General features: G+C 45.1%; 1 protein-coding gene across 1 annotated transcript in view; it reads left to right on the top strand.

Annotated features, from left to right (window-relative positions):
• The window catches only part of LOC144600986 (kinesin-like protein KIF20B), a 101,998-nt gene that overhangs the window by 49,585 nt on the left and 25,185 nt on the right, over positions 1–27,228 (top strand). The window contains 5 exon segments of the mRNA XM_078412897.1: positions 4,389–5,598; positions 9,062–9,200; positions 13,400–13,522; positions 21,358–21,457; positions 24,744–24,869. Of these exon segments, the coding sequence (XP_078269023.1) occupies positions 4,389–5,598; positions 9,062–9,200; positions 13,400–13,522; positions 21,358–21,457; positions 24,744–24,869 (1,698 nt within the window).

Here is a 27,228-nt window from a genome sequence, read left to right as displayed (position 1 = left end):
TGGAAACCCGACCGGCGGGAATGGCGGCACCGCCGGAGAGCCCGTAAGAATGGATGGGGGGGGGGGATGAGGGGGGAATGGAGTGGGTGACGGGGGTGGGAGGGGAAGGAGGGGAGTGAGTGGGGGAGAAGGGGGGTTGAGGGGATGGAGTGAGGAAGGGGAGGGTGCTAGATCAATGCAGAAAAAAACACAATTTTAAAGAAAAATCGCAATTGTAATTGAGATTTAAAAAAAAAATTATAGCCATTTATTTTAAAGAAAAAAGCGCGATTTTCCCACGTCACAACGGCAATCCAATGAGTTGTGGGACCAACTTCGTCTGGTAATATAGATAAATGTGAGGCTATCCACTTTGGTGGCAAAAACAAAGGCAGATTATTATCTCAATGGTGTCAGGTTAGGTAAGGGGATGTGCACCTGTGTCCTTCTACACCAGTCACTGAAAGTTGGCGTGCAGGTACAGCAGGCAGTGAAGGAAGCTAATGGCATGTTGGCCTTCATAACGATAGTATAGGAGTAAAGAGGTTCTTCTGCAGTTGTATAGGGCCCTGGTGAGACCACATCTGGAGTATTGTGTACAGTTTTGGTCTCCTAATTTGAGGAAGGACATCCTTGTAATTGAGGCAGTGCAGCGTAGGTTCACGAGATTGATTCCTGGGATGGCGGGACTGCCATATGAGGAAAGATTGAAAAGACTTGGCTTGTATTCACTGGAGTTTAGAAGGATGAGAGGGGATCTTATAGAAACATATAAAATTATAAAAGGACTGAACAAGCTAGATACAGGAAAAATGTTCCCAATGTTGGGGGCATCCAGAACCAGGGGCCACAGTCTTAGAATAAAGGGGAGGCCATTTAAATCTGAGGTGAGAAGGAATTTTCACCCAGAGTTGTGAATTTGTGGAATTCTCTGCCACAGAGAGCAGTGGAGGCCAAATCACTGGATGAATTTAAGAGAGAGTTAGATAGAGATATGGGGGCTAGTGGAATCAGGGTATATGGGGAGAAGTTGGGCACAGGTTACTGATTGTGGATGATCAGCCTCGATCACAATGAATGGCAGTACAGGCTCGAAGGGTCGAATGGCCTCCTGCACCTATTCTCTATGTTTCTAAGATGGTGTGAATCACCAGCAGCAACAGAATTTTATTTTGCTTCAATCAATAAATGCATACAACCTGATGCTGTACTGTGATCATGGCTGATCATCCACAAGTGGCAGAACAGGTCAGAATTAAATATAGCCGTTTTTAACTTCAGTTAAAAGAAACAGCACAATTTAGTGTTGTAACTAAAGGTAGACACAAAACGCTGTAGTAACTCAGGGGGCAGGCAGCATCTCTGGGGAGAAGGAATGGGTGACGTTTCACAAAATGCTGGAGTGACTCAGCGGGACAGGCAGCATCTCTGGAGAGAAGGAATGGGTGACGTTTCGGCTCGAGACCCTTCTTCAAACCTCTCTTTCCATCCCTCCCCATCCTAGTTCTCCGACTAGTTTCACTGTCCTCCTGTTTAAAGTTTACTGATTATTTGCCTTGTCATGTTCCCCACAGCAAACAATGATCCATTCCACATTTTCATTAATTTTTGTCCCCTTTGATCTCTTGTTTTCACACATTACCAGGCTGTGGTAGTCTGGCATGCTGACCTCTACCGCACCGAGACCAGACGACAACTATCAGACACCTCTTCCTACCTATCCCTGGACCATGACCCCACCGATAAACACCAGACCTTTATCAGCAGCACCATCACCGACCTCATCACCTCCGGCGATCTACCCCTCAGTGCCTCCAATCTCATAGTTCCCCAGCCCCGGCAGACCCATTGTCTCTGCCTGCTCATGCCCTACTGAACTTATCTCTACCTACCTCGACTCCATCCTATCCCCCCTGGTTAAATCCCTCCCCACCTACGTCCAAGACACCTCACACGCTCTCCATCTCCTGGATAACTTCCGGTTCCCAGGCCCCCACTCCCTCATTTTCACCATGGATGTCCAGTCACTCTACACCTACATCCCCCACAAGGATGGTCTCGAAGCCCTCCGTTTCTTCCTCGACCGTAGAACCAGCCAATCCCCATCGACCAACACTCTCCTCCGCCTAGCAGAGCTGGTTCTTACCCTCAACAACTTCTCCTTTGACTCCTCCCACTTCCTCCAAACCAGAGGCGTAGCTATGGGCACTCGCATGGGCCCTAGCTACGCCTGCCTCTTTGTCGGGTACGTCGAACAATCCCTGTTCCAGACGTACACTGGCCCCATCCCCGAACTCTACCTCCGCTACATCGACGACTGCATTGGTGCTACCTCTTGCACCCATGCAGAACTCACTGACTTCATACACTTCACCTCCAATTTCCATCCTGCCCTTAAATATACCTGGACTATCTCTGACATCTCCCTCCCGTTTCTGGACCTCACCATCTCCATCACAGGAGACAGACTAGTGACGGACATTTACTACAAGCCCACCGACTCGCACAGCTATCTGGACTACACTTCTTCCCATCCGGTCCCCTGCAAAAAGTCTATCCCCTACTCCCAATTCCTCCGTCTACGCCGCATCTGCGCCTGGGATGAGGTGTTTCAGACTAGGGCTTCCGAGATGTCCTCGTTCTTCAGAAAACGGGGCTTCCCCTCCTCCATTATAGATGAGGCTCTCACTAGGGTCTCTTCTACATCCCGCAGCTCCGCTCTTGCTCCCCCTCCCCCCACTCGCAACAAGGACAGGATCCCCCTCGTTCTCACCTTCCACCCCACCAGCCAGCGGATCCAACATATCATCCACCAACATTTCCGTCACCTACAACGGGACCCCACCACTGGCCATATCTTCCCATCCCCTCCCCTCTCTGCGTTCCGCAGAGACCGTTCCCTCCGTAACTTCCTGGTCCACTCGTCCCTTCCTACCCAAACTACCCCAACCCCGGGCACTTTCCCTTGCAACCGCACGAGATGCAACACCTGCCCCTTTACCTCCCCCCTCAACTCCATCAAAGGACCCAAACAGTCTTTCCAGGTGAGACAGAGGTTCACCTGCACCTCCTCCAACCTCATCTATTGCATCCGCTGCTCTAGATGTCAACTTATTTATATCGGCGAAACCAAGTGCAGGCCCGGCGATCGCTTCGCTGAACACCTGCGCTCGGTCCGCATTAACGCAACTGATCTCCCGGTGGCCCAGCACTTTAACTCCCCCTCCCATTCCCAGTCTGACCTCTCTGTCATGGGCCTCCTCCAGTGCCATAGTGAGGCCCGCCGGAAATTGGAGGAGCAGCACCTCATATTTCGCCTGGGCAGTTTGCAGCCCGGTGGTATGAACGTCGACTTCTCCAACTTCAGATAGCTCCTCTGTCCCTCCTCCTTCCCAGATCTCCCTCTATCTTCCTGTCTCCACCTATATCCTTCCTTTGTCCCATCCCAGACATCAGTCTGAAGAAGGGTCTCGACCCGAAACGTCACCCATTCCTTCTCTCCCGAGATGCTGCCTGACCTGCTGAGTTACTCCAGTATTTTGTGAATAAACCCTTCCATATCTACCTTCCTCTCCCCTGACTCAATCTGAAGGAGGGTCTCGACCCAAAACGTCACCCATTTCTTCTCTTCAGAGATGCTGCCTGGCCCACTGAGTTACTCGTGGGTTCTTGGTCCTCCAAAATATTCCAAATGGAATTTAAACTGGAGGTGGACCATTTTAAAGCTGCTTAAACCTTTTTTGCAGTGCCATGATGGATTTGCATGTAATTTTGATGAACTTGCAATAACACCCAAAAACCTAGATAAGAAACAATAGGATATTTCCTTTCGAACAGTTTTAAATCCTGGCCAATGCATTATCCCAAATGCCATCTGCTTTAATTTTGCATGCTAAAGTCTTGTTTGGAACTTTTTAAAAAGCTTTCTGAAAATTCAAGTGTATCATATCCATAGTCACTTCCATATCTGTTCTCCCAGTCATATCCACAAAAACAATAATTAGATTGTGAAAATGATCGTTTTGTGCATAGCATGCCATATATATTTCAATGTGTATATGTAATACATTATTACTACTATTTAAAATAAATAATGGCCATGTAGTTCTTTAGCTTTTAATTGTGCTTATTTCACTCTGGTATACAATATTATTAATGTGCTGTATTAATGGTGCAAGGCATGCTTATGCTTCTTCCCCCCCCCCCCCCAAAAAAAAAGCAATTACTTTTTTGGTAATACAGTCCGTGGACTTTGGTTTGAAAACACATTTTTGCTCGTTATGTCAAGAATACTTTTGAAACCTTTTTCACACAAAGGTATTGATATACATGCTTCTGTTATTGATAACCAAATGCAAAATTTGTATGGCTTATTTTTAGCAACTAACGTTTTGTTTTTCTTTTCCTAGATGCATTTAGCATGAAAGCTCTTGAACAAAAAGTTGAAGGGATGAAAAGTGAATTAACTAATAAAGAGAGAGCAGTGACCACTTTAAACAAAGAAATACAGTTTTTGAAAGATCAGTTAGATTTAGTCCAAGAGAAGTTCAATAACGAGCAAATCTCAAAAGATGAATTGAATCAATGCATTGAAAGGCTTCAATTGGAACTAACTTCTTCAGCTGAGACAGTTTCCAAACTAACAGAACAGATTGGTAACCAAAATTCAAATTATGAAAAATTATTACTTGAGCTTAATTTTGAAAAGGAAGTAAATGTGAGTCACTCTCAAAAAACTAAACAGCTCCAAACTGAGATTGAATTGGGCAGGCATGAAGTTGCACAGAGAGAATTACAAAATGAAGCATTGGCAGATAAAATAAACAAGCTAAGTGATTTCCAGAAGGAGTCAGAATTGTATGCTTTAGAACTGAAACATACAAAGGATCTCCTGGAAAACACAAAGGAAGATTTTCTGAAGAAAACAACAGAAATTGAATCTCTGCAGAAAGAAATATCCATACTTGCTCAAGAACTAGATAAGGCAAAGACTGTGGTGGAAAGACGAGACAGTAGTCCCTTCCGTAAGACAATTGAAAGACTTCAGAGGGAACTTGATGTTGAAATTCAATCGTCTTCCAAAAAAACCCAGCTAATTCAAGAATTGGATGAAGAACTCAAGTCCATGAAGAAGCAAAGGGAAGACCTTCACATCAAATGTACTGAACTGAAAGGAAATGAAACTACAACTCAGAAGTTGCTTCAGGAAAAAGATGCCAAATTTCAAGAGTTGAAAACGAGGTTCAAAGAGACTGAAAATAAAATGCAAGTTCTAATGCAAAGCAAAGAAAATACTGCAGAACTTGAGAAAGAGGTTAAAAATTATCAATGTATAATGGAGTTGGAAATCTCAAAGAATAAAGACAATTTAACCAGATGTGAAGAGCAATTGAAAGAGAGGGAGAGGTGGATTGATGAACTGCAAAGTAGTTTGAAATGCAGGGAAAAGAAATGTCTTGACTTGGACAAATATGTTGATGATCTTAAACTAAATGTCAAATCTCAGGAAGTTAGACTTGAGAAAGAAGTCAGACAAGAGCAAGAAAACCGGCGTGCTGTAGAAGAAACTTTATCCAAAAAGGAAGAAGAACTGCAGAGTAACCATTTAAAATTTAAAAAGTAAGTATTATGCAATACATCATTTAGTAAATATAGTTCTCAAATTTCTACAGGATCATCCAATTCTCAAGAATGTCTTATTGATGAGAGTAAGGAGTATTACTTTGCAACAGTAAATGTGTTGGAACAATAAAATCACTATAACTTTAAACGTGATTATATCTGATCCGCAACTGCAGTTTCTTGTGGTGTTGGGTATAGTACTGGGTAATAGAAACATAGAAAATAGGTGCAGGAGTAGGCCATTCGGCCCTTCGAGCCTGCACCGCCATTCAATATGACCATGGCTGATCATCCAGCTCAGTAACCTGTACCTGCCTTCTCTCTATACCCCCTGATCCCTTTAGCCATAAGGGCCACATCTAACTCCCTCTTAAATATAGCCAATGAACTGGCCTCAACTACCTTCTGCGGCAGAGAATTCCACAGACTCACCCCCCTCTGTGTGAAGAAATGTTTTCTCATCTCGGTCCTAAAAGACTTCCCCCTTATCCTTAAGCTGTGACCCCTGGTTCTGGACTTCCCCAACATCGGGAACAAGCTTCCCGCATCTAGCCTCTCCAACCCCTTAAGAATGGGGGAGAATTGAAAGGATGTGCTCAAAGGTCTTGGCAAACAGGTGGATCTGGCACCCCAAAGGAAGATCACACCAGGAGTACGTGAGACAAAAGTGTGTGGGGGGGGGGGGGTGGTGGAGAGATTGGTTGGGGGACCGAGGAAAGGTAAGGGAAAAAGAGAGCACATAAAAGAAGAGCTGGGGGCATGTAAGAGGGAAGAGGTTAATGCAACAGAGATTTGTACAGGGAAGCGAACTGCAGCAGCATGCTGTGACCCACACATGAAATGCCCTCTTGGATCCTTTAAAGGCATGGGGTACATTCAATGCACTGCATGCAATCAGGCTACTATCTTGGGCTTTAGTTCCATACCACTATCTTTCCTCTTCAATCTTCACCCTCTCGCTGACTCTTTCTCTCATCTCTCTCTCTATCAGACAAAATGATTTGCTTCAACCCCTCACAGAAATATTGATGTAACAATATTGTTTTGCAATGTGATTAAACTGCAATTAACGTGCATTAATGATGGTACAATTAATCAATCAACAACCACAATTGGAATGTTGTAATGTAACGCACAAGGTATTATTCACCCCACAAGGGAACCATTGCCCTGTACTGCAACGTCACCCAATGAATGAAACATAGAAAATAGGTGCAGGAGGAGGCCCTTCAAGCCGGCACCGCCATTCATTGTGATCATGGCTGATCATCCGCAATCAGTAGCCCGTGCCTGCCTTCTCCCCATATCCCTTGATTCCGCTAGCCCTTAGAGCTCTATTTAACTCTCTTTTAAATTCATAATGAAGGTCTGCGCTGTCCAACCCTATGCCACTCCCCACAGCTACCTCCGTCCTCCCATCAACCTCCCATGACCATCCTTTAATCTGCGCAAATATCCTCAAACTTCCCTTGCACACCCACCATCATCCCAATTCCTAAACCCCAACACCTTCCTGATCCTAATCACCTGTCGGACCCCTAACATTGACCCAGTGTATCCTATCATCTATTTAAACCACCATCTTCTGCTTGGCTCTTCCTCCCACTTCTCCTTGCCCCCACCACTTCATCTGAACATCTTCCTGGCCTTCCCCACTCCTTATCACCTACCCAGATCCACTCATCATAAGCATCTTTGCAGGGAGCTGTCACTCGGGTGCATTTGGGTGGAGCCACGGAATCAGAGATCGTTCTTTGAATTAGATTTAATCTTTTTAGTTGATTTTAAAATTTGAATTAAATTGAATGCTTTATTGTCACATGTGACAAGTCAGTGAAATCCTTTGCTTGCCTACCCAAGGTATGCAAATAGCCGCCCATGGAGGGTGCTGACAAAGTACCCCTGCTCCAGGTCCCTCTCTGTTCTCCCCCTCAGGCCGGGTCCTCCATTGTTCTTCCCCCTCCCTCACGGCGGTCCCCCCACACCGGTTCCTCCTTTGTTCCTTCCCTCGGCCGTGATGTCCTCACTCCCATGTGGTTCGCCGGTCAGCGCCATCATTGACCGCCGCACTGACCTCTCTGCTATCGCCGCCGGTACTCCTCCGTGATCCGAGCCTCAGACGCAAGCTCCGCAGACCCATGGGCCGTTGGCTGCGTGCTTCGTCGACCCGCGAGGCCCCAGCCCCGCAGCAGCATCTCCGGAAGGCGAATTGCGCCAAGGGTGGTGGTAGGAAATGGGTGCAGTGTGGGAACATAGTGTGATGGTGGGAAGATAAGAGGGAAGCATCAAATATAACAAGTATGGGCATTGGAAAGTGGGTTGGCTGCAGATGTCATGCCAGCCATCCTGTGGTGCCAACCCAACACACCGTTATTGGTAGTGTTGCCGCATTACTCTATGTCAGAGCCAGTAGTATTGGCATTTTTGCACTTACGATGTGATGCTAACATTGAACATGGCAGAGCATATTCATTCCTTTCTCTTCTGATGAATCGACTTGATTGAAATCCAGAACTTGTAGAATCTATTACGAGTGTTTCCAAATGTAACCTTGCTGTATATTATCTCAATGGTGTTAGGTTAGGTTAGGTAAGGGGGAGGTGCAGCGAGACCTGGGTGTCCTTGTACACCAGTCACTGAACGTTGGCGTTCAGGTACAGCAGGCAGTGAAGAAAGCTGGCCTTCATAACGAGAGGATTTCAGTATAGGAGTACAGAGGTTCTGCAGTTGAACCTCTGGTAGGTCCACATCTGGAGTATTGTGTACAGTTTTGGTCTCCTAATTTGAGAAAGGACATCCTTGTAATTGAGGCAGTGGCAGCGTAGGTTCACGAGATTGATCCCTGGGATGGCGGGACTGTCATATGAGGAAAGATTGAAAAGACTAGGCTTGTATTCAGTGGAGTTTAGAAGGATGAGAGGGGTTCTTATAGAAACATATAAAATTATAAAAGGACTGGACAAGCTAGATGCAGGAAAAATGTTCCCAATGTTGGGCGAGTCCAGAACCAGGGGCCACAGTCTTAGAATAAAGGGGAGCCATTTAAAACTGAGGTGAGAAGGAACTTTTTCACCCAGAGAGTTGTGAATTTGTGGAATTCTCTGCCACAGAGGGCAGTGGAAGCCAAATCACTGGATGGATTTAAGAGAGAGTTAGATAGAGCTCTAGGGGCTAGTGGAATCAAGGGATATGGGGAGAAGGCAGGCATTGATTGTGGATGATCACAATGAATGGCGGTGCTGGCTTAAAGGGCCGAATGGCCTCCTGCACCTATTTTCTACGTATAACAACTTAATATGATTGGTATTCAAGTTAAAATTTCCTTTGATCCTTTTGCACTTACCCTGTATAAATATCAGGCAGCTGTATGTTAAACATCGATTAATTTGGTTATATCTAAAATTCTTTTGCTACCATATTTTAATTGTAATACAATTTTGTATTTTTGTTTCTACTAAAGGCTAAGAAATGAATTTTCTGAGAGTGCCTCAAAATGTCAAAAACTTTCAGATGACCTGAACAGAAAAGATGAGGAATACAGAGAACTCAAGGAAAAATATGTAGATGCCAAGAAACAAATCCAATGGGTAGAGACAGACGTGAGTCTAATTGTTAACGATTTTTTTTAAAACAATCCTTGCGGAAACCTGAAATGTAAATTCAAGATGCTGGAAATATGCAATTTCAGTATCCAAAATCGTGTGCAAATAAAAGATATGAAGGAATCTTTAATGATGTCGAACAAAAATACAAATAATGATTTGATTATCCATACAGATTGCATCTTTAAATATTTAATGTACGCCATTACTATTTTGGGTATGTAGATTTGTTGCACTTTTATACTGCTGTCATGAGTTTTTTCTGCTCCAACATTCCGAAAATTTTGTCTGTTTTAATTCAGTGTTTGTTTGTTCCAAAATGGTTTGTTCCAAAACCAATTGACATTAATGTCATTAGGTTCGTAGTTGCCTTACTTGAATCGAGATGATATTATTTAATGGTTTTGTCGACTGGTCTGGAAAGCTAATGTGCCAGAACTTTAGCCATTTGCACTCATTGATGATCTGTGTCCTAAATATTTATTACCGTTTTGTGGTCCTGACCATAAGACATAGGAGCAGAATTAGGCCATTCATCCCACCGAGTCTACTCTGCTATTCAAACATGGCGGAGTTCCATTCCATTCTTCTCTCTTCCCTTAACATTTACTAATGAAAGTCCTATCAATCTCTGCCTTAAAAATACCCAAATTCTTGGCCTCCACACCCATATATAAATTCCACAGAGTCACCATCCTCTGACTAAAGAAATTCTCCCTCGTCTCCATTTTGAAGGTATGTCCTATTAATCTGAGACTGGGCCCTTTGGTGCCAGACTCTCCCATTACGGGAAACATCCTTTCCGTGTCCACTCTATCTAGGCCTTTCATTATCGCCGGCTTTCAATGAGATACCCTCACATCCTTCTAACCTTCAGTGAGTACAAGCACAGAGCCTTCAAACGCTTCTCATACGTTAACCCAGTCGTCCCCAGGTTCATTATCGTAAACCCTCTCCAAAGGCAGCACATTCTTCTTCAGATATTAGAGGGAGGATGCTCGCATGGATAGAAGATTGGCTGAATGGCAGAAGGCAAAAAGAGTGGGAATGAAGGGAACTTTTTCTGGTTGGCTTCCGGTGCTAGTGCTGTTCTGCAAGGCTCTGTGTTTGGTTCACTACTTTTCACGTTGTATATTAATGATTTGGATGATTGAATTGATGGCTTTATGTAAAGTTTGCAGATGATACGGAGATAGGTGGAGTGACATGTAGTGTAAAGGAAGCGGGATTTGCAGAAGGATTTGGACAGGTTGGGATAGTGGGCAAAGAAGTAGCAGATGGAATACACTACTGCAAAGTGTATGGTCATGCATTTTGATATTAGGAATAAAGGCATAGACTATTTTCTAAATGGGGAGAGTGATTCAGAAATCGGAGGTACGAAGGAATTTGGGAGTGCTGGTGCAGGATTCAAAAAAGATAAATTTGAAGGTTGAATCGGTAGTACGCAAGGAAATGCAATGTTGGCATTCATTTTGAGAGAACTGGAATATAAATGCAGGTGTAGCGACCATAGAGATTGGTCCTGGGTGTCGAACCCTCAGATTGGCCAGCAAGGTCACGTGTGGGTGCGACCGTAGGGATTGGTTCAGGGAGTGAGACCGCTGATTGGACAGCGTCGTCACGTGTGGTTTTGGCGCCCAAAAACCAGTTGGGAGACTTCTTCGAAGTGAACAGTTAGAATTAATGGTTGTCTGTAATCTCGTTCAGTAGACTTTGTGATCGAATATTGCTGTCGCAATAAACTTCTTCAACAAAGAACGAGCCTCCAGACTCGCCATACAGGGCTTTATAGGCCACTTATCAGACTAAATTTGGAGTATTGTGAGCAGTTTTGTGTCCCATATCTGAGGTGGGATGCACTGGCGTAGGAAGGAGTCCAGAGGAGGTTTACGAAAGTGATCCTGGGAAAGATTTGAGTTAACGTATGATGGCTCTAGGCCTGTACTTTCTGGAGTCCAGGAGGATGAGTATCTAATTGAAACTCACTGAATGATCAGAAGCCTATGTGGAGAGGACGTTTCCACTTGTGCAAGAGTCTAGGACCATGGGCACAGCCTCAGAATAAAGGGAGATGAAGCGTGATGATGGTGAATCTGTGAAATTCATTGGGTTGAATGACCCAAATCTACTCACAATATTCCAAACTTGACCTCACCAGCACCTGATAAAACCTCGGTATTACATCATTGCTTGCGTCCCCACAAAATGAATGCTCGAATTGCATTTGTTTTCCTTACCGCTGACTCAAACTACAAATTAACCTTTTGGGAATCCTGCATGGACCTTTGCACCTCCTATTTCTGGATTCTCTCCCCATTCAGAAAATAGTCTATGCCTTTATTCCGACTAGCAAAATGCATGACTCCACAGTTTGCTACAATGTATTCCATTTGCCACCTCTTTGCCCACTCTCCCAACCTGTCCAAGTCCTTTTGCACCCTTCCTGCTTCCTCAAAATTACCAGCTCCTCCACCTATCTTCATATCATCCACAAACTTGGCCACAAAGCCATCATCCAGATCATTAGCATATCATATGAAAAGTGATGGGTCCATCACTGACCCCTGCTAGTGGGTCCACCACTAGTCATTGGCAGCCATCCAAAAAGTCCCCTTTTATTCCCACTCTTTGCCTTCTGCCAATTTTCTATCTATGTAGTACCTTGCCTGTGGGCTCCTAACTTGTTCAGCAGCCTCACTTGTGGCACCTTATCGAAGGCCTTTTGAAAATCCAAGTAAACAATATGCACTGTCTCTCCTTTGTCTATCCTACTATATAGTTCCTCAAAGAATTCCAAAAGATTCGTCAGGCAACATCTCCCCTTCGCAAAACCATGCTGACCGCCCTATTTTATCATGTGCTTCCAAGTATCCCGAAACCTCATCCTTAATAATGGAATGGAAAGTTTTACTATCAGACTAACTGCCTATAACTCCCTTTTGTTTGGCTCGTGATTTTTGCTTTGTGATTTTCAACAGCTGAGTTACATTTGTGACATTGTCAGTTTGTGCTCCCAAACTGAACCACTCTTATTGATGAGGCCCAGCAAAGTATTTCATGGTTGATGGGAGGGGAAAAATAATAGTGCTAGGCCCACTGACAAAAATGCTGAATCTCCGACTGCCAACCATGGCATGACCCATCTCTACCACTACCTCCACCATCAGCTACCACATTTTCCCAAATGTTCATTTTGGCATAGGTTTGTCATTCATAGACTATAAACTAATTTACTAATTTTTAATAAATATATATTAAACTGATAGTGTTGAATATCATATCATATCATATCATATATATACAGCCGGAAACAGGCCTTCTCGGCCCTCCAAGTCCGTGCCGCCCAGTGATCCCCGCACATTAACACTATCCTACACCCACTAGGGACAATTTTATTTATTTTTTACATTTACCCAGCCAATTAACCTACATACCTGTACGTCTTTGGAGTGTGGGAGGAAACCGAAGATCTCGGAGAAAACCCACGCAGGTCACGGGGAGAACGTACAAAGTCCTTACAGTGCAGCACCCGTAGTCAGGATCGAACCTGAGTCTCCGGCGCTGCATTCGCTGTAAAGCAGCAACTCTACCGCTGCGCTACCGTGCCGCCATAACTACAATACATAACTACAATTAAACTAAATGGGTTTACACAAAGATTTATTGTTTAAATGCAGTATTTAATACTATTTTGAAGCTTCCCTTCCGCGCTTCAGAATTGTTGCTTCTATGTCAGGTCTACCTTGGGACATGTTAATGGACATATTTACCAGCAAAAGTGTTGGGGAAATTTGGCAAATTCGTATTGATGGGCTTTTTCAGCAGCACATTTTAAAAAAAATGATAGAGAAGACCTTTCAGCAGGATTGTGTTGAAATTCATAATTTGCTGTCACTTGATGCAGAGAAAAGTATTAACACGTGGATCTTGTGAAACTTACTGGGAAATCAAATAAATTGGCAGAGTGGAATGGAACATGAGCCTATGCAGTCAGTCGACAAACAGTGGTGGAAATGGGGCTTAAAATTTCATAGAGGAAGAAAGTGAACGTTGCATTGTTTATTGTTATTTAAGGATATTTAGAAATATGAGGAATGGTTCTCAATCAGAAGTACTTACATTGTTACTCTCTCCAAAGGCTGCCTGACCTGCTGAGAATTTTTGGCATTCTATTTTGATTCTCAAATTTTCAGATTTCTACAAAGCGGAACGAAGAAAAATCCCTAAGAAATAAAGTTTCAGAACTTGAGAGATTAAAGAATCAAATGATTCAGGAGCTTGAGACTAAAGAACGAATGATTCAACAATTTAAAAAGGTGTGTTTTGTTTAAATTTATCTTATATATTCAGATCAAATCTTGTAATCAGATCTAATAAACTCATATCTTGTATAGATATATATATATATATCTTAAATTTCAAAATTTCAGAAATATATATATATATGCATCTATGTATATATATATATTTTTGAGATTTGGTTGTGGACCTACAGCCAAAACGGTAAACCATAGCGCCACAATTTTAGCACCACCTCAATTACCACTGTCCTGACGACTGTTTATAACAAGTTTTATTTAAATTGGTCTTATATTTTTTAAGTTAGAGAGATTTTAAATGATACATTTTTCATTTCTAACCAAATTCTTAAGTGCTCGGCATGTACGAGATTCCCTTCTCACTCGACCCAACAAAATGGCTGCCGTCAGCGGGGCCGCCCGCCCCTCTCCTCACGCCCACACCCGGGGGACACTCCGAGCAGGAGGGAGATGGTCGGACTGATGGTCCACTGATCCTTCCCTTCTGTCCCTTCAACCCACGGCGTCCTCGAGTCCCCGCTCCCGCCCGGGCCCATCACCGCAACACAAGTCCCAGCGGGCAGCTTCATCTCCTTCAGCGGCCACTTCCACCGACGGCGTCGTCGATGAGGGCCGCTTCCACCGACGGCCTCGTCGCAACTTCAGAAAAATGGCGACCGCTCTCGTCCTCATGCTCCGCCATCTTGTGCGTGCCTCCCGCCGCCGCGCTGTCCGCCTCGAGTAATCCCAACTCCCGCCGGGCCACAGACGCCGGCGCTCCCTCCTCCACCCTGCATGCACGGCCAGTGGTAAGTGGCTTTCGTCGCCAACGGGTCCACGAAGGGGAGTGGGCTTGGGGGTCGAGTGGGTGGAGGGGAGGGTGGGGGTAGGAGGGGGGTGGGGGAGAGTAGGGGTGGGGGGAAGAGAGTGGGGGTGGGGAGGGAAGGGGGACAGTGGGGGGAGGGGAGAGTGGGGGTAGGGAAGAGTGGAGAGGGTGGGGGTAGGAGGGGAGTGGGGGAGGAGGAGAGAGCGGGGGGAGGGGGGGAGAAGGAGAGTGGGGGTGGGGGGAAGAGAGTGGGGGTGGGGAGGGAAGGGGGACAGTGGGGGGAGGGAAGAGTGGGGGTGGGGAAGAGTGGAGAGGGTGGCGGGAGAGTGAGAGGGGGTGGGGGAGGAGAGAGTGGGGGTGGCGAGGAGAGGGGCTGGGGAGGAGGGAAGATTGGGGTGTGGGCGAGAGGGGTGCGGGCAGGGAGGGTGGGGGGAGGAGAGGGAGGTGGGGGCAGGGATGGGGCAAGTGGGGGTGGGGTAGAGGGGATGGAGTGGGTCAGTGGGGGAAGGAGGGGGTTATAAGGGGGATTGAGTGGGGGGGGTTGAGGGTGTTACACCAATACAGGAGAGGCTTTGGGTCCAGGGCTCACTCAGTGACACCCTCTCCCCTTCCCTGTCCCCCCTCTACGAGGAATGGGCCCAAGGGGTCCATGTGGTCGAGTATATTGTTGTAAATGTTTAGATGTATGTATATTCAAAGCATGGGCACATTTCTGGTGCATAAAGGAACTGAGGGTTATTGGGATCTTGGGAAAGTGGAAATTGGAATGCTGGGGCAGTCTAGCTATTTCTTATGTCAAGGAAATCTGAGAAAGAGGTAAACAATCTATGAATGGGTTTCCTTCACATTATTAAAAATATATGAGCAGAAATCTAGTTAGAAAATAGCAGAGGCATTTGTATTAATAATTCAGTTAATTTTCTTGAAGGTTCAGACCCATTCTTAGATCTGATTCTTGAGTCCTGAAGTCAATTAAGCAAATAGGTTAGTCTGAAGAAGGATCTCGACCCGAAACGTCACCGCATTCCTTCTCTCCAGAGATGCTGAGTTACTCCAGCATTTTGTCCACCTTCGATGGACAACCAGCATCTGCAGTTCTTTCCGAAGCAAATAGGTTGTTTTCCTCAAAACCGTGCCAAGATTCCTCAAGCCTCTTTATGCACTCATAAATTCCTGTTAAACAACCACTGAGAAGATGGCAAAACAGTGATTTTTGTTTTTTAAGACCTCATTTCATACGTAGACTAAAGTTCTTTACTGTATTTCAGTATACGTGACAATAATAAACTAAATTAAGATTTAGTCTACTGCACATGAAGTTGTGTCCTGGTATTGCCCATCAGTTTTCTTCCCATAGCTTTCTGAGTTTGACCATCCAGTTTTAGGATGGCATTCTGTAAATTTATGGTAATTTCCATGGTTAAACATAGAAACATAGAAAACAGGTGCAGGAGGAGGCCATTCGGCCCTTTGAGCCAGCACCACCATTCAGTGATCATGGCTAATCATCCACAATCATTGTGATCATCGCTGATCATCCCATATCCCTTGATTCCACTAGCCCCCAGAGCTCTATGTAACTCTCTTAAATCCATCCAGTGATTTGGCCTCCACTGCCCTATGTGGCAGAGAATTCCACAAATTCACAACTGTCTGGGTGAAAAGGTTCCTTCTCACCTCAGTTTTAAATGGCCTTACCTTTATTCTAAGACTGTGGCCCCTGGTTCTGGACTCCCCCAACATTGGGAACATTTTTCCTGCATCTAGCTTGTCCAGTCCTTTTATAATTTTACATGTTTCTATAAGATCCCCTCTCATCCTTCTAAACTCTAGTGAATACTAGCCTGGTCTTTTCAATCTTTCCTCCTATGTCAGTCCCGCCATCCCAGGGATCAATCTCGTGAACCTACTCTGCACTGCCTCAATTACAAGGATGTCCTTCCTCAAATTAGGAAACCAAAACTGTGCACAATACTCCAGATGTGGTCTTACCAGGGCCCTATACAACTGCAGAAGAACCTCTTTAATCCAATACTGAAATCCTCTTGTTATGGAGGCCAACATGCCATCAGCTTTCTTCACTGCCTACTGTACCTGTACGCCAACTTTCAATGACTGGTGTACAAGGACACCCAGGTCTCACTGCACTTCCCCCTTACCTAACCTGACACCATTGAGATAATAATCTGCCTCCTTGTTTTTGCCGCACGTTTATCTACATTATACTGCATCTGCCATGCATCTGCCCACTCACTCAACCTGTCCAGGTCACCCTGCAACCTCCTAACATCCTCTTCGCAGTTCACATTGCCACCCAGCTTTGTGTCATCTGCAAACTTGCTAGTGTTATGTCTAATTCCTTCATCCAAATCATTAATATATATGGTGAATAGTTGCGGCCCCAACACCGAGCCTTGCGGCATTCCACTAGCCACTTCCTGCCATTCTGAAAAGGACCCGTTTACTCCTACTCTTTGCTTCCTGTCTGCCAACCAATTTTCTATCCATGTCAACACTCTACCCCAATACCATGTGCTCTAATTTTACTCACCAATCTCCCGTGTGGGACCTTATCAAAGGCTTTCTGAAAGTCCAGATACACTATATCCACTGGCTCCCCTTCATCCATTTTACTTGTCACATTCTCAAAAAATTCCAGAAGATTAGTCAAGCATGACTTCCCCTTCATAAATCCATGTTGACTTGGACTTATCCTTTTACTGCTATCCAAATGGGACTTGTACGGGAGTTGGACGACCCCGCCCCCACGATGTCTCCACTGTCTTGTGTGCATGCCACATGTACAGTCGGCAAGTCGTTGGTTCCAGCGGCTTTAGGGCTTGTCTACCTAGCATGTGAAGCCTGGGCTCGGCGGATTGCGCGGAGGAAACCACCAGAAGGTTCAACGGGCAGAAATACGATACCAGCAAAGCGTCGTGGAGCGCAAACAGGGCAGAGTGAGATATGTAGACACTTCTGACCATCCACTGCATCCTGACCTGTCCCCAGCCGTACCGACTATATCTTGCTGCTGGGGCCCGATAGGCCAGGACGAGAGAGTGAGGCCGACGAGAGAGTGAGGCCGACGAGTGCGCAACTCCTCACTTAAATCCAAGTCAAGCGCAAGTCGTGACTTCAACCCCATACCGCGCAACCTCTCCCTGTGGCGATGGGAGAGTGGGGAAGCAGCAGGTGTGGATACACTGGAAGCTGTAGTCACGAACCTGCACACAGGCAGTCCAGGGCATAGGGTCGCTCTCCACAGGACCGAAGCAGCAGTGGAGTTCGGCAGCCCCCTGGGTGTATGAGCTGCCCTCTCTAGGATTTGCTCTGGTCACCTCCATGGAGGAAGGGGCTAGAAAAGGTGCCTCAAACATAGCCTGCTTCACTTCACCTTGGCCAGCATACCGCGGCTGGCGGGGATCCCAATCAGCGGTCGAAAAAATAAAAACAAGTTGAAACCCACTTGCTGACAGAGAAGAAGCAGATTCTGGAGAGATGGGCTGAACATTTCAACCAGGTCCTCAATCGCCCTGCTAATATCAACGACGAGGCCATCACTCGCTTACCTCAGATGGAGATCAACCAGGACCGTGACAACCTCCCAACAGAAGAAGACGTCACAAAGGCCATCAAGCAACTTTCCTGTGGCAAAGCACCAGGATCAGATGCAATTCCTGCTGAAGTGTACAAAGCAGGAGGCCCTGTCATGATGCAGAAGCTGACTGAACTCTTCCAGTCCATGTGGAATGAAGGGAAGGACCCACAACAGCTGAAAGATGCCAGCATAGTCCACATCTACAAGAGGAAATGCAACCGCCAGTCTTGCGACAATCATCGAGGCATCTCCCTCCTGTCCATAGCTGGGAAGATCTTGGCTCGCATCCTGCTCAACCGTCTCATTCAACACCTTGAGCAGGGTCTCCTTCCAGAAAGCCAGTGCGGTTTCCGTGCTGGACGTGGAACTGTCGACATGATATTTGCTGCAACCCCAGGAAAAATGCCAAGAGCAGCACAGCGACCTGCTTGTGACCTTCGTCGATCTGACAAGGCCTTCAACACTGTCAGCAGAGATGGCTTGTGGAAGATAATGCAGAAGGTTGGCTGTCCCAGCAAGTTCATCACGATTGTCCGGCAGTTCCATGACGGCATGATGGTGAAAGTGCTAGATGATGGAGACGAGTCGGAAGTCTTTCCAGTGACAAACGGCGTGAAGCAAGGTTGTGTTCTTGCCCCAACACTCTTCAGCATAGTCTTCTCTGCCATGCTGACTGATGCCTTCCGTGACTGCCAGGATGGAATACACATCAGGTACAGGACTGACAGCAGGCTGTTCAACCTCAGGCGCCTGCAAGCTGTTACAAAGGTGAAGGAGACCATCATCAGAGATTTTTTGTTTGCTGATGACTGCGCCCTCAACGCCTGCACAGAGCAGAAGATGCAGCATGAAATGGACTGCTACTCACAGGCCTGTGACAACTTTGGTCTCTCTATTAGCACCAAAAAGTCTGAAGTTATGTTCCAGCCCGCGCCTGGAAAGCCCTACCAGGAACCACACATCACAGTGAAGGGGCAGAATCTACAGGCAGTCGACAGCTTTACCTATCTGGGCAGTACACTCTCGCGAATGGTGAACATTGACGCTGAGGTCAGCAACAGGATTGCCAAGGCCAACGCTGCCTTTGGGCGACTCCGTGAGAATGTTTGGGAGCGGAGAGGACTCAGCCTTACCACCAAGCTGTGAAGGTCTACCGTGCAGTGGTACTCACCAATCTTCTCTATGCCAGTGAGACCTGGACTATCCACAGCAGACATGCCAAACAGCTCAACCACTTTCACTTAAGCTGCCTACGCAGACTCCTTCACATCAGGTGGCAGGACAAAATTCCTGACAGGTCTTGGAACGGGCCGGAATTCCCAGCGTCCACACCCTCCTACGTAAAGCCCAAGCTAGATGGGCAAGCCATGTCGTCAGAATGCCCGAGAGTCAACTGCCAAAACAGCTTCTGTATGGAGAACTGTGTCAGGGCAAGCGCTCAGTAGGAGGACAGAAGAAACGGTTTAAGGACTGCCTCAAAGTGCCCCTCAAAGACTTGGACATCAACCTCAGCACTTGGGAGTCTCTTGCTCTGGACCGTTCACCTGGTGTAGCAAGCTCCAGGAGCCCGTGCAGCAGAGCCCGTGCAGCAGAGACAGACGCACTGCAGAGGCCCAGAGGAAACGCACCGCGCGCAAGGCCCGGGCTACCTCCACTTCCACTGCAGCACCCATCCACTTGTGTCCTACGTGTGGGCATGCCTTCCGGGCCCGGATTGGCCTCACCAGTCACTTCCGGACCCACAGTCACCAATCCTCCAGCTGAAAGTGAAGTCATGGTCATCTTCGAACCCGAAGGACGAACAACAACAATCGAAATGCACCGTTATTACCTCTTTAATAATTGACTCCAGCATCTTCCCCGCCACCGATGTCAGGCTAACTGGTCTGTAATTTCTCTTTCGCTCCTTTCTTGAAAAATGGGATAATATTAGCTATCCTCCAATCCACAGGAACTGATCCTGAATCTATTGAACATTGGAAAATGATCACCACTATTTCTAGAGCCACCTCCCTGAGTACCCTGGGATTCAGACCATCAGGCCCTGGGGATTTATCAACCTTCAGTCCCATCAGTCTACCCAATACTATTTCTCGCCTAATGCAAATTTCTTTCAGTTCCTCTGCCCCCCTAGATCCTCTGTCCTCTAGTACATCTGGGAGATTGTTTGTGTCTTCCTTAGAGAAGACGGATCCGAAGTACTTGTTCATCTCTTCTGCCATTTCCTTGTTATCTATAATAATTTCACCTGCGTCTGCCTTCAAGGGACCCACATTTGTCTTTGCTAATCTTTTTCTCTTAACATATCTAAAGAAGCTTTTACTCTCCTTTATATTCTTGGCTAGCTTCCTCTCGTACAGCATCTTTTTACCCCGTTTTGTTACCTTCTGTTGTCCTTTGAAAGTTTCCCAATCCTCTGGCTTCCGGCTACTCTTTGCTGTGTTATACATCTTTTCTTTGAGTTTTATTCCATCCCTAACTTCCCTTGTCAGCCACGGTTGCCTCCTACTCTCCTTAGAATCTTTCTTCCGCTTTGGAATGAAATGATCCTGCATCTTCCAGATTATGCCCAGAAATTCCTGCCATTGCTGTTCCACCATCATTCCTGCTAGGATCCCTTTCCAGTCTACCTTGGCCAGCTCCTCTCTCATGCCTTCATAGTCCCCTTGTTCAACTGCAACACTGACACTTCCGATTTAACCTTCTCCCTCTCAAATTGCAGATTAAAACAAATCATATTATGATCACTACCTCCAAGCGGCTCCTTTACTTCAAGTTCTCTTATCAAATCTGGTTCATTGGACAACACTAAATCCAGAATTGCCCTTTCTCTGGTAGGCTCCATTACAAGCTGCTCTAAGAATCCTACTCGGAGGCACTCTACAAACTCTCTTTCTTGGGTCCCAACATAGTTGTATCATATTAATAGCTCAATCTTTTGCAAATGTTACTTTCATAACAATGGTTAAAAAGACCTTTTAAATTATTAATGATTGGTTTTCGGTGTGCTGTAATGGAGCTGACTTGAAAAAGATTGAAATGCTAACGATCATCTTGGATGCGAAAGAGACTGCTTTAAGAAAATTGGAAAAGCTCTTTGACGAGAGTAGGGCTCTGTGCAAAGTGAGGGGACAGCAGGTTAGTGTGATACCAGAGAGTAGGGCTCTGTGCAAAGTGAGGGGACAGCAGGTTAGTGTGATACCAGAGCTCTGTTAGTAAGACATCTTTTTTTTGTTTTAAGATTTGAGTGATCAGTATTTGTTGGGGGGAGGGTGGTTATGCAGAGAGGCATTGAATGTGTTTGTAATTTCACTATCATGTCGTTATATATTTCATGGTTCAATTTACAGAACAATATAATCAGATTTTTCTACATAACACATTTATTTGATTTCTGCATTGCTTTAATAATGATTCTTTCACATGTAGGGCTCAAATGAAGGAAACAAAATAACACCTGATCCAAGCACCATATCTGCTGATATTAACTCAGAAGAAACTGCACGTCTTTTACAGACTACTTCCAACGGTATTTAAAGAAATTGAAATAATTGTGATTTTTTTTTAAATAACACCTTTTGTGTGGATGTTAAGGATTTTGTAGATAATTTATTTTTGAACAAAGTTTAAATGTTTAGAAGATTGTCCCATAATCAACAATCATTGATTTGTGGGTAATTGCTTCACCATCTTAGCTTTGATAGAAACCTGTGTGAGGAGATGATGATGGTCTTAAAGGACCTCTCGTATTGTTTGCCTAGATCTTTCCATTCTTGGAGTTGCTAACTTACCAAATGGATTCTAATTTGTCTCTGCACCTCTGACAAAATCCTCCCCTTTGAGCATCAGTATTTGAGAGATAGTAAAGTGGAACAACTAAAAAAACTTGCTTTCTACTAGCCCCCCATTACCATAAACATTTCTCACTGGTTTTTCCTTTGACCTCGATACTAAGTGATGTTTGTAATGTGGCAATCTCCATTTCCACCGTGTTTGATTTCTATTGTGTTTGATTTTCTGACTTCACTGTCTACCTTCCCTTGATATCTCGTACATATACTGCCAATCCGTTTTTATCTCTGTTTCCTTTTGTTCATGGGTTGCACACTTAAAAAGACGTGCCTTACAGATCGTTTAGTAATTCCATATTGTACTTGGAAGAATAATTCTTGTGCTCAAAAGCCATGTGCTCAAAATTCTAGGAATATTCTGTGATATGTGGGCAGGGAGAAATATTCCTGGCTTTCCTTCTGTAATGGAAACTAGCATTTTTAGGCACTTTTCAGTGTCCGCTTAAATCTATCGTGTAAGAAATTCATGGGAACTTTATTGCTAAAATAAAGATCATCCTATCAGAATCCCTTCCTCCAGCTCACCAGCCATACTGCTCCACTTGGAATGACTTTAAATTTGTATTTCATTTTTGTTTCTCCCTTTTTGTTTCCCCTCATGATATACCTTTAGCTGATAATAAACATGAGATTATCTCATTTCTTTTCCCTGGTTCTGATTTGAACTATTCACAAGCCCGCACCCCTCCTCTCTCCTCCATTGACTAATATCCTTAATGGCTTTCTATTCGCGTGTGATGTTGCATTCCAAAACTTTGCTCCTGCCCCGGTTGCCAAATGTTTCAATACCCATCTCAAAGATTATTTGACATTCCCCCCCACTTTCAGATGACTGTCTCAACTCTAATCACTCATTCCTCTTTAAATTAATTCAATATGTTGGAACCTTCCAAAACCATGCCCATTTTCCCCCAAAACCTTGCATCGTTTGTAACCATGGTAATGATATACAATTGCACGTTGCACTTCTCCATCTGTATGGATTTTTACAAGGGCACACTGCTTCAATGGGTCTGTAGGCCCTTTGACTTGAATGGGATTTCACTTGATTTCATTCTATCTAAGTATAGTCAGAGAACAGTCTGCAAATCTTCTTTTCCCACTCCTATATTTCCCCCATTGCTATCTCTGATGTTCTCCACCACCCTCTCTCAATGGTTCAATGGTGCTTTGATTGCCATATGTGCGAAGTGCAAAAGCACAGTGAAATTATTTTCTTACAAACAGTTCAGTAAAATATTGTTATACCCAAGCACACCCCCAATTAACAAGTGTATAGAAATAGTTTGCATGCAAAAGGCATCATATATTGGCACCATTTTCAAAGTCCAGCCCGAGCTCTAGTTGTTATTTACCGCATTCCCAGATCCCTCTGCTCCACAACAATCTACAAAGCCCTGCCATTCACTGTGTAGGTCCTGCCCCGGTTTGACTTCCCAAAATGCAATACCTTGCACTTATCTGCGTTAAACTCCATTAACCATTGATCTGCCCACATGTTCAACCAAAATTACTCTGCTGTAAGTTTTAATAACGATCTTCTCTATCTAGATAGAGCGCTAGGGGCTAGTGGAATCAAGGGATATGGAGAGAAGGCAGACACATGTTGTTGATTATGGATGATCAGCCATGATCACAATGAATGGCGGTGCTGGCTCGAAGGGCCAAATGGCCTCCTGCACCTAGTTTCTTATGTTTACACTCATCATCATCGGTGGTCACTCGAAACGAGTATGATTGTCCTCTCCATTTGGGAGGATGCCTGTGTGTGACTTTGTTTAACGTGGGGAGACTGGTGCACAGACAGCCACCACACGGTCCTTGACAGATCTGGGTCAGAATCCAGTGGCATGGAGTCCAAGACGACCGGGGACCCTTTTCTGCCGCAGCCTTCATCCGCCTTCCCAGCCGTTGTGACGCTCCACTAAAGTCAGCCATCATCCTCCGCCTGTTCCACCGTTGAGGTCTTGGTTGGATTGCTCTTTGTCAGGGACCTCCCCCTCGACCTTACCGCCATGGGTGACCCTACCAGGAGCATAGCTCCAGACGGCATCGCTCTCAGGACCACACAAGCTTCTCCACCATGACAAAGTGGCAATCCATGGAGAAGTATCTACATTACCACTCACTTTAGTGTCATCTGCAAACTTGCTTTACCTTGTACATTCTCATCCAAATCATTGAAATAAACCACAAACAGCATTGAACCCAGCACTGATCCCTCAGGGATGCCACTCGTCACAGATCTGTCGTCTGAAAAACAGCCGCCCACCATCACCCTCTGTTTCTTTTCATGAAGCCAATTTTCTATCCAGTCGCCGAGCTCTCCTTGGATCCCATGCAATCTAACTTTCCACAGAGGCCGACCATGCGGAACCTTATTAAATGCCTTGCTGAAATCCATAGAGACAACGCCTATGGCTCACCTTCATCAACATTCAGGAAACTCAAATCAAAGTTGTGAGACACTCTCCCACGTACAAAATCGTTCAAGTGATGTTTTCCTAAATTAACTACAATGGTTTAGCCATTGCCTGTCGTTTCTGCATGTACCAAAAAATGTTTCCAATGTTTGTCGCTGGAGATTCATTTGGTAATTTTCAGACATCCTGATTCTCAACTAGAAGGCATAGGTTTACCTTGGGTTGTATTTAAACTTGGATGGTATGGCTCTCTTTCATTCAGAATGGGAACTTGTTTTGTTTGGAACTGACAAAGCAATATTTTAAACATGGCGTTCATGATGTCACTGCTACCTGAATGTTTAAATGCTATCGTGAAAGCTTTGCATTTTTGGATGGTTTGTCAACTAGATGTCTTCATTCTGCAAGTTCTGCCCTCCATGGCACGAATACTGCTTTTGATCTCTGGAATGATTGAATAATCATTTTTGAGCGTTGGAGTTCAAAATCTGTTTTGATTCTTGATGTGAATTTGTTCTTGATTGTTCCAATTCATATCTAGAACTTCAAGACAAAGAGAGAATAATTCAAGATATGAAAATCACATTAACTGAACAAGAGCAAACGCAAACTGAGCAGGATGACTTGCTTGAAGTCAAGTTGAAAGAGATTGAAGAACTTAATGCAGGTGATTGATTTATGACTCTGTGGTTGCTAATCTTGTGTTAACCAAACCAATCAATACTTCAGCAAAAGAGAACAACGCTGCACACTGCACACTGAAAAATTAAAGTGCTGAAGTAACTCAGTGGGTCAAGGAGCATTTCTGGAGGACATAGTAGGAAATTAACTGCAGATGCTGGTACAAATCAAAGGTATCACGAAAAGCTGGAGAAACTCAGCAGGTCAGGCAGCATCTCTGGAGAGAAGGAATAAGCGACTTTTCGGGTCGAGACCCTTATTCAGACTGAAGAAGGGTCTCGACCCGAAACGCCACCCATTCCTTCTCTCCAGAGATGCTGCCTGACTCGCTGAGTTACACCAGCATTTTGTGATACCTTTCTGGAGGACATGGATTGGCAACATTTTGGGTTGGGGCCCTTCTTCAGTTTGGAGAAGGGTTCTGACCTGAGTCATTGAGACGACCACAATTATACTTGTTTGTGGTTTCTTGTAAATGTTCAAAGGTGCTTTTATTGTCATGTGCAAACGTAGAGTGAAATTCTTACATACTATTGCCTTTCCCTAGCAAATCCCTGATTAGCAAAGTGTACAGAAATAGTCGACGGAGCACAATATACATTAATGACTTGGATGAAAGGATTAAAAGTACCATTAGCAAATTTGCAGATAATACAAAGCTGGGTGGTAGTGTGAACTGTGAGGAAGATGCTATGAGGTTGCAGGGTGACTTGGACAGGTTGTGTGAGTGGGCGGATGCCTGGCAGATGCAGTTTAATGTGGATAAGTGTGAGGTTATTCACTTTGGTGGTAAGAATAGGAAGGCAGAGTATTATCTGCCTGGTGTCAAGTTAGGAAAAGGGGACGTACAACGAGATCTGGGTGTCTTAGTGCATCAGTCACTGAAAGGAAGCATGCAGGTACAGCAGCCAGTGAAGAAAGCCAATGGAATGTTGGCCTTCATAACAAGAGGAGTTGAGTATAGGAGCAAAGAGGTCCTTCTGCAGTTGTACAGGGGCCTAGTGAGACTGCACCTGGAGTACTGTGTGCAGTTTTGGTCTCCAAATTTGAGGAAGGATATTCTTGCTATTGAGGGCGTGCAGCGTAGGTTTACTAGGTTAATTCCTGGAATGGCAGGACTGTCATATGTTGAAAGACTGGAGCGACTAGGCTTGTATACACTGGAATTTAGGATGAGAGGGGATCTTATCGAAACGTATAAGATTATTAAGGGGTTGGACACGTTAGAGACACGTTAGACCACAGAGGAGGCCAATTCTCTGAATGCATTCAAGAGAGAGCTGGATAGAGCTCTTAAGGATAGCGGAGTCAGGGGGTATGGGGAGAAGGCAGGAACGGGGTACTGATTGAGAATGATCAGCCATGACCACATTGAATGGTGGTGCTGGCTCGAAGGGCCGAATGGCCTCCTCCTGCACCTATTGTCTATTGAAACATGTTCCCAATGTTGGGGGAGTCCAGAACAAGGGGCCACAGTTTAAGAATAAGGGGTATGCCATTTAGAACGGAGATGAGGAAAAACTTTTTCAGTCAGAGAGTTGTGAATCTGGAATTCTCTGCCTCAGAAGGCAGTGGAGGCCAATTTTCTGAATGCATTCAAGAGAGAGCTAGATAGAGCTCTTAAGGATAGTGGAGTCAGGGGGTATGGGGAGAAGCTGGCTCGAAGGGCCGAATGGCCTACTCCTGCCCCTATTGTCTATAGCACACATGCAAGAGGCGCCAGTTTTTGGCGCCATTTTGAAAGTCCAATCTGCATGCTCAGTCTAATGAGCATTACCTGGTCCAGGTGAGCCCCAAGCTGCTGTGGACCTCCAGTCATCGCCTTCCATCGATGTGAGGATGGACCAGTGAACAGACGTCCCTCTCCTGGCCCGTCCACCTTTGTGCCCTGGGGGCATGTCCCACAGCCGATCTTGAAGGCGCGGTAGGCCAGACCCTGACTCAAAGTAGGCCGGACCCTGACTCAGAGTAGGCCAGACCCTGACTCAGAGTAGGCCAGGCCCTGACTCTCTACTCCTGGCCTCTTGTTCATTTGCTAAATTTTCTAAACTAAAGCATAGTCATCAGATGTTTATTACATCTCGTTTCTACCAATTTAAACTATTGAGAATTCTGTAGCCTAACTAAGGACATTTCAAATATTTCTTTATAATATATTATATATAGTTTTTTAAGTTTTGCTATTCATAAGTCATAGGAGCAGAAGTAGGCCATTCATTCCATAAAGTCTACTCTGCTATTCAAACATGGCTAATCTATCTTTCCCTCTCAACCCCATTCTCTTGCCTTCTCTCCATAACCCTGACACCCTTACCCCTTACTAATCAAGAATCTGCCCCCCCCCT

The sequence above is a fragment of the Rhinoraja longicauda genome, chromosome 16 (genome assembly GCF_053455715.1).
Source record: "Rhinoraja longicauda isolate Sanriku21f chromosome 16, sRhiLon1.1, whole genome shotgun sequence".
NCBI lineage: Eukaryota > Metazoa > Chordata > Chondrichthyes > Rajiformes > Arhynchobatidae > Rhinoraja > Rhinoraja longicauda.
This window is presented reverse-complemented; position numbering and strand designations above follow the sequence as displayed.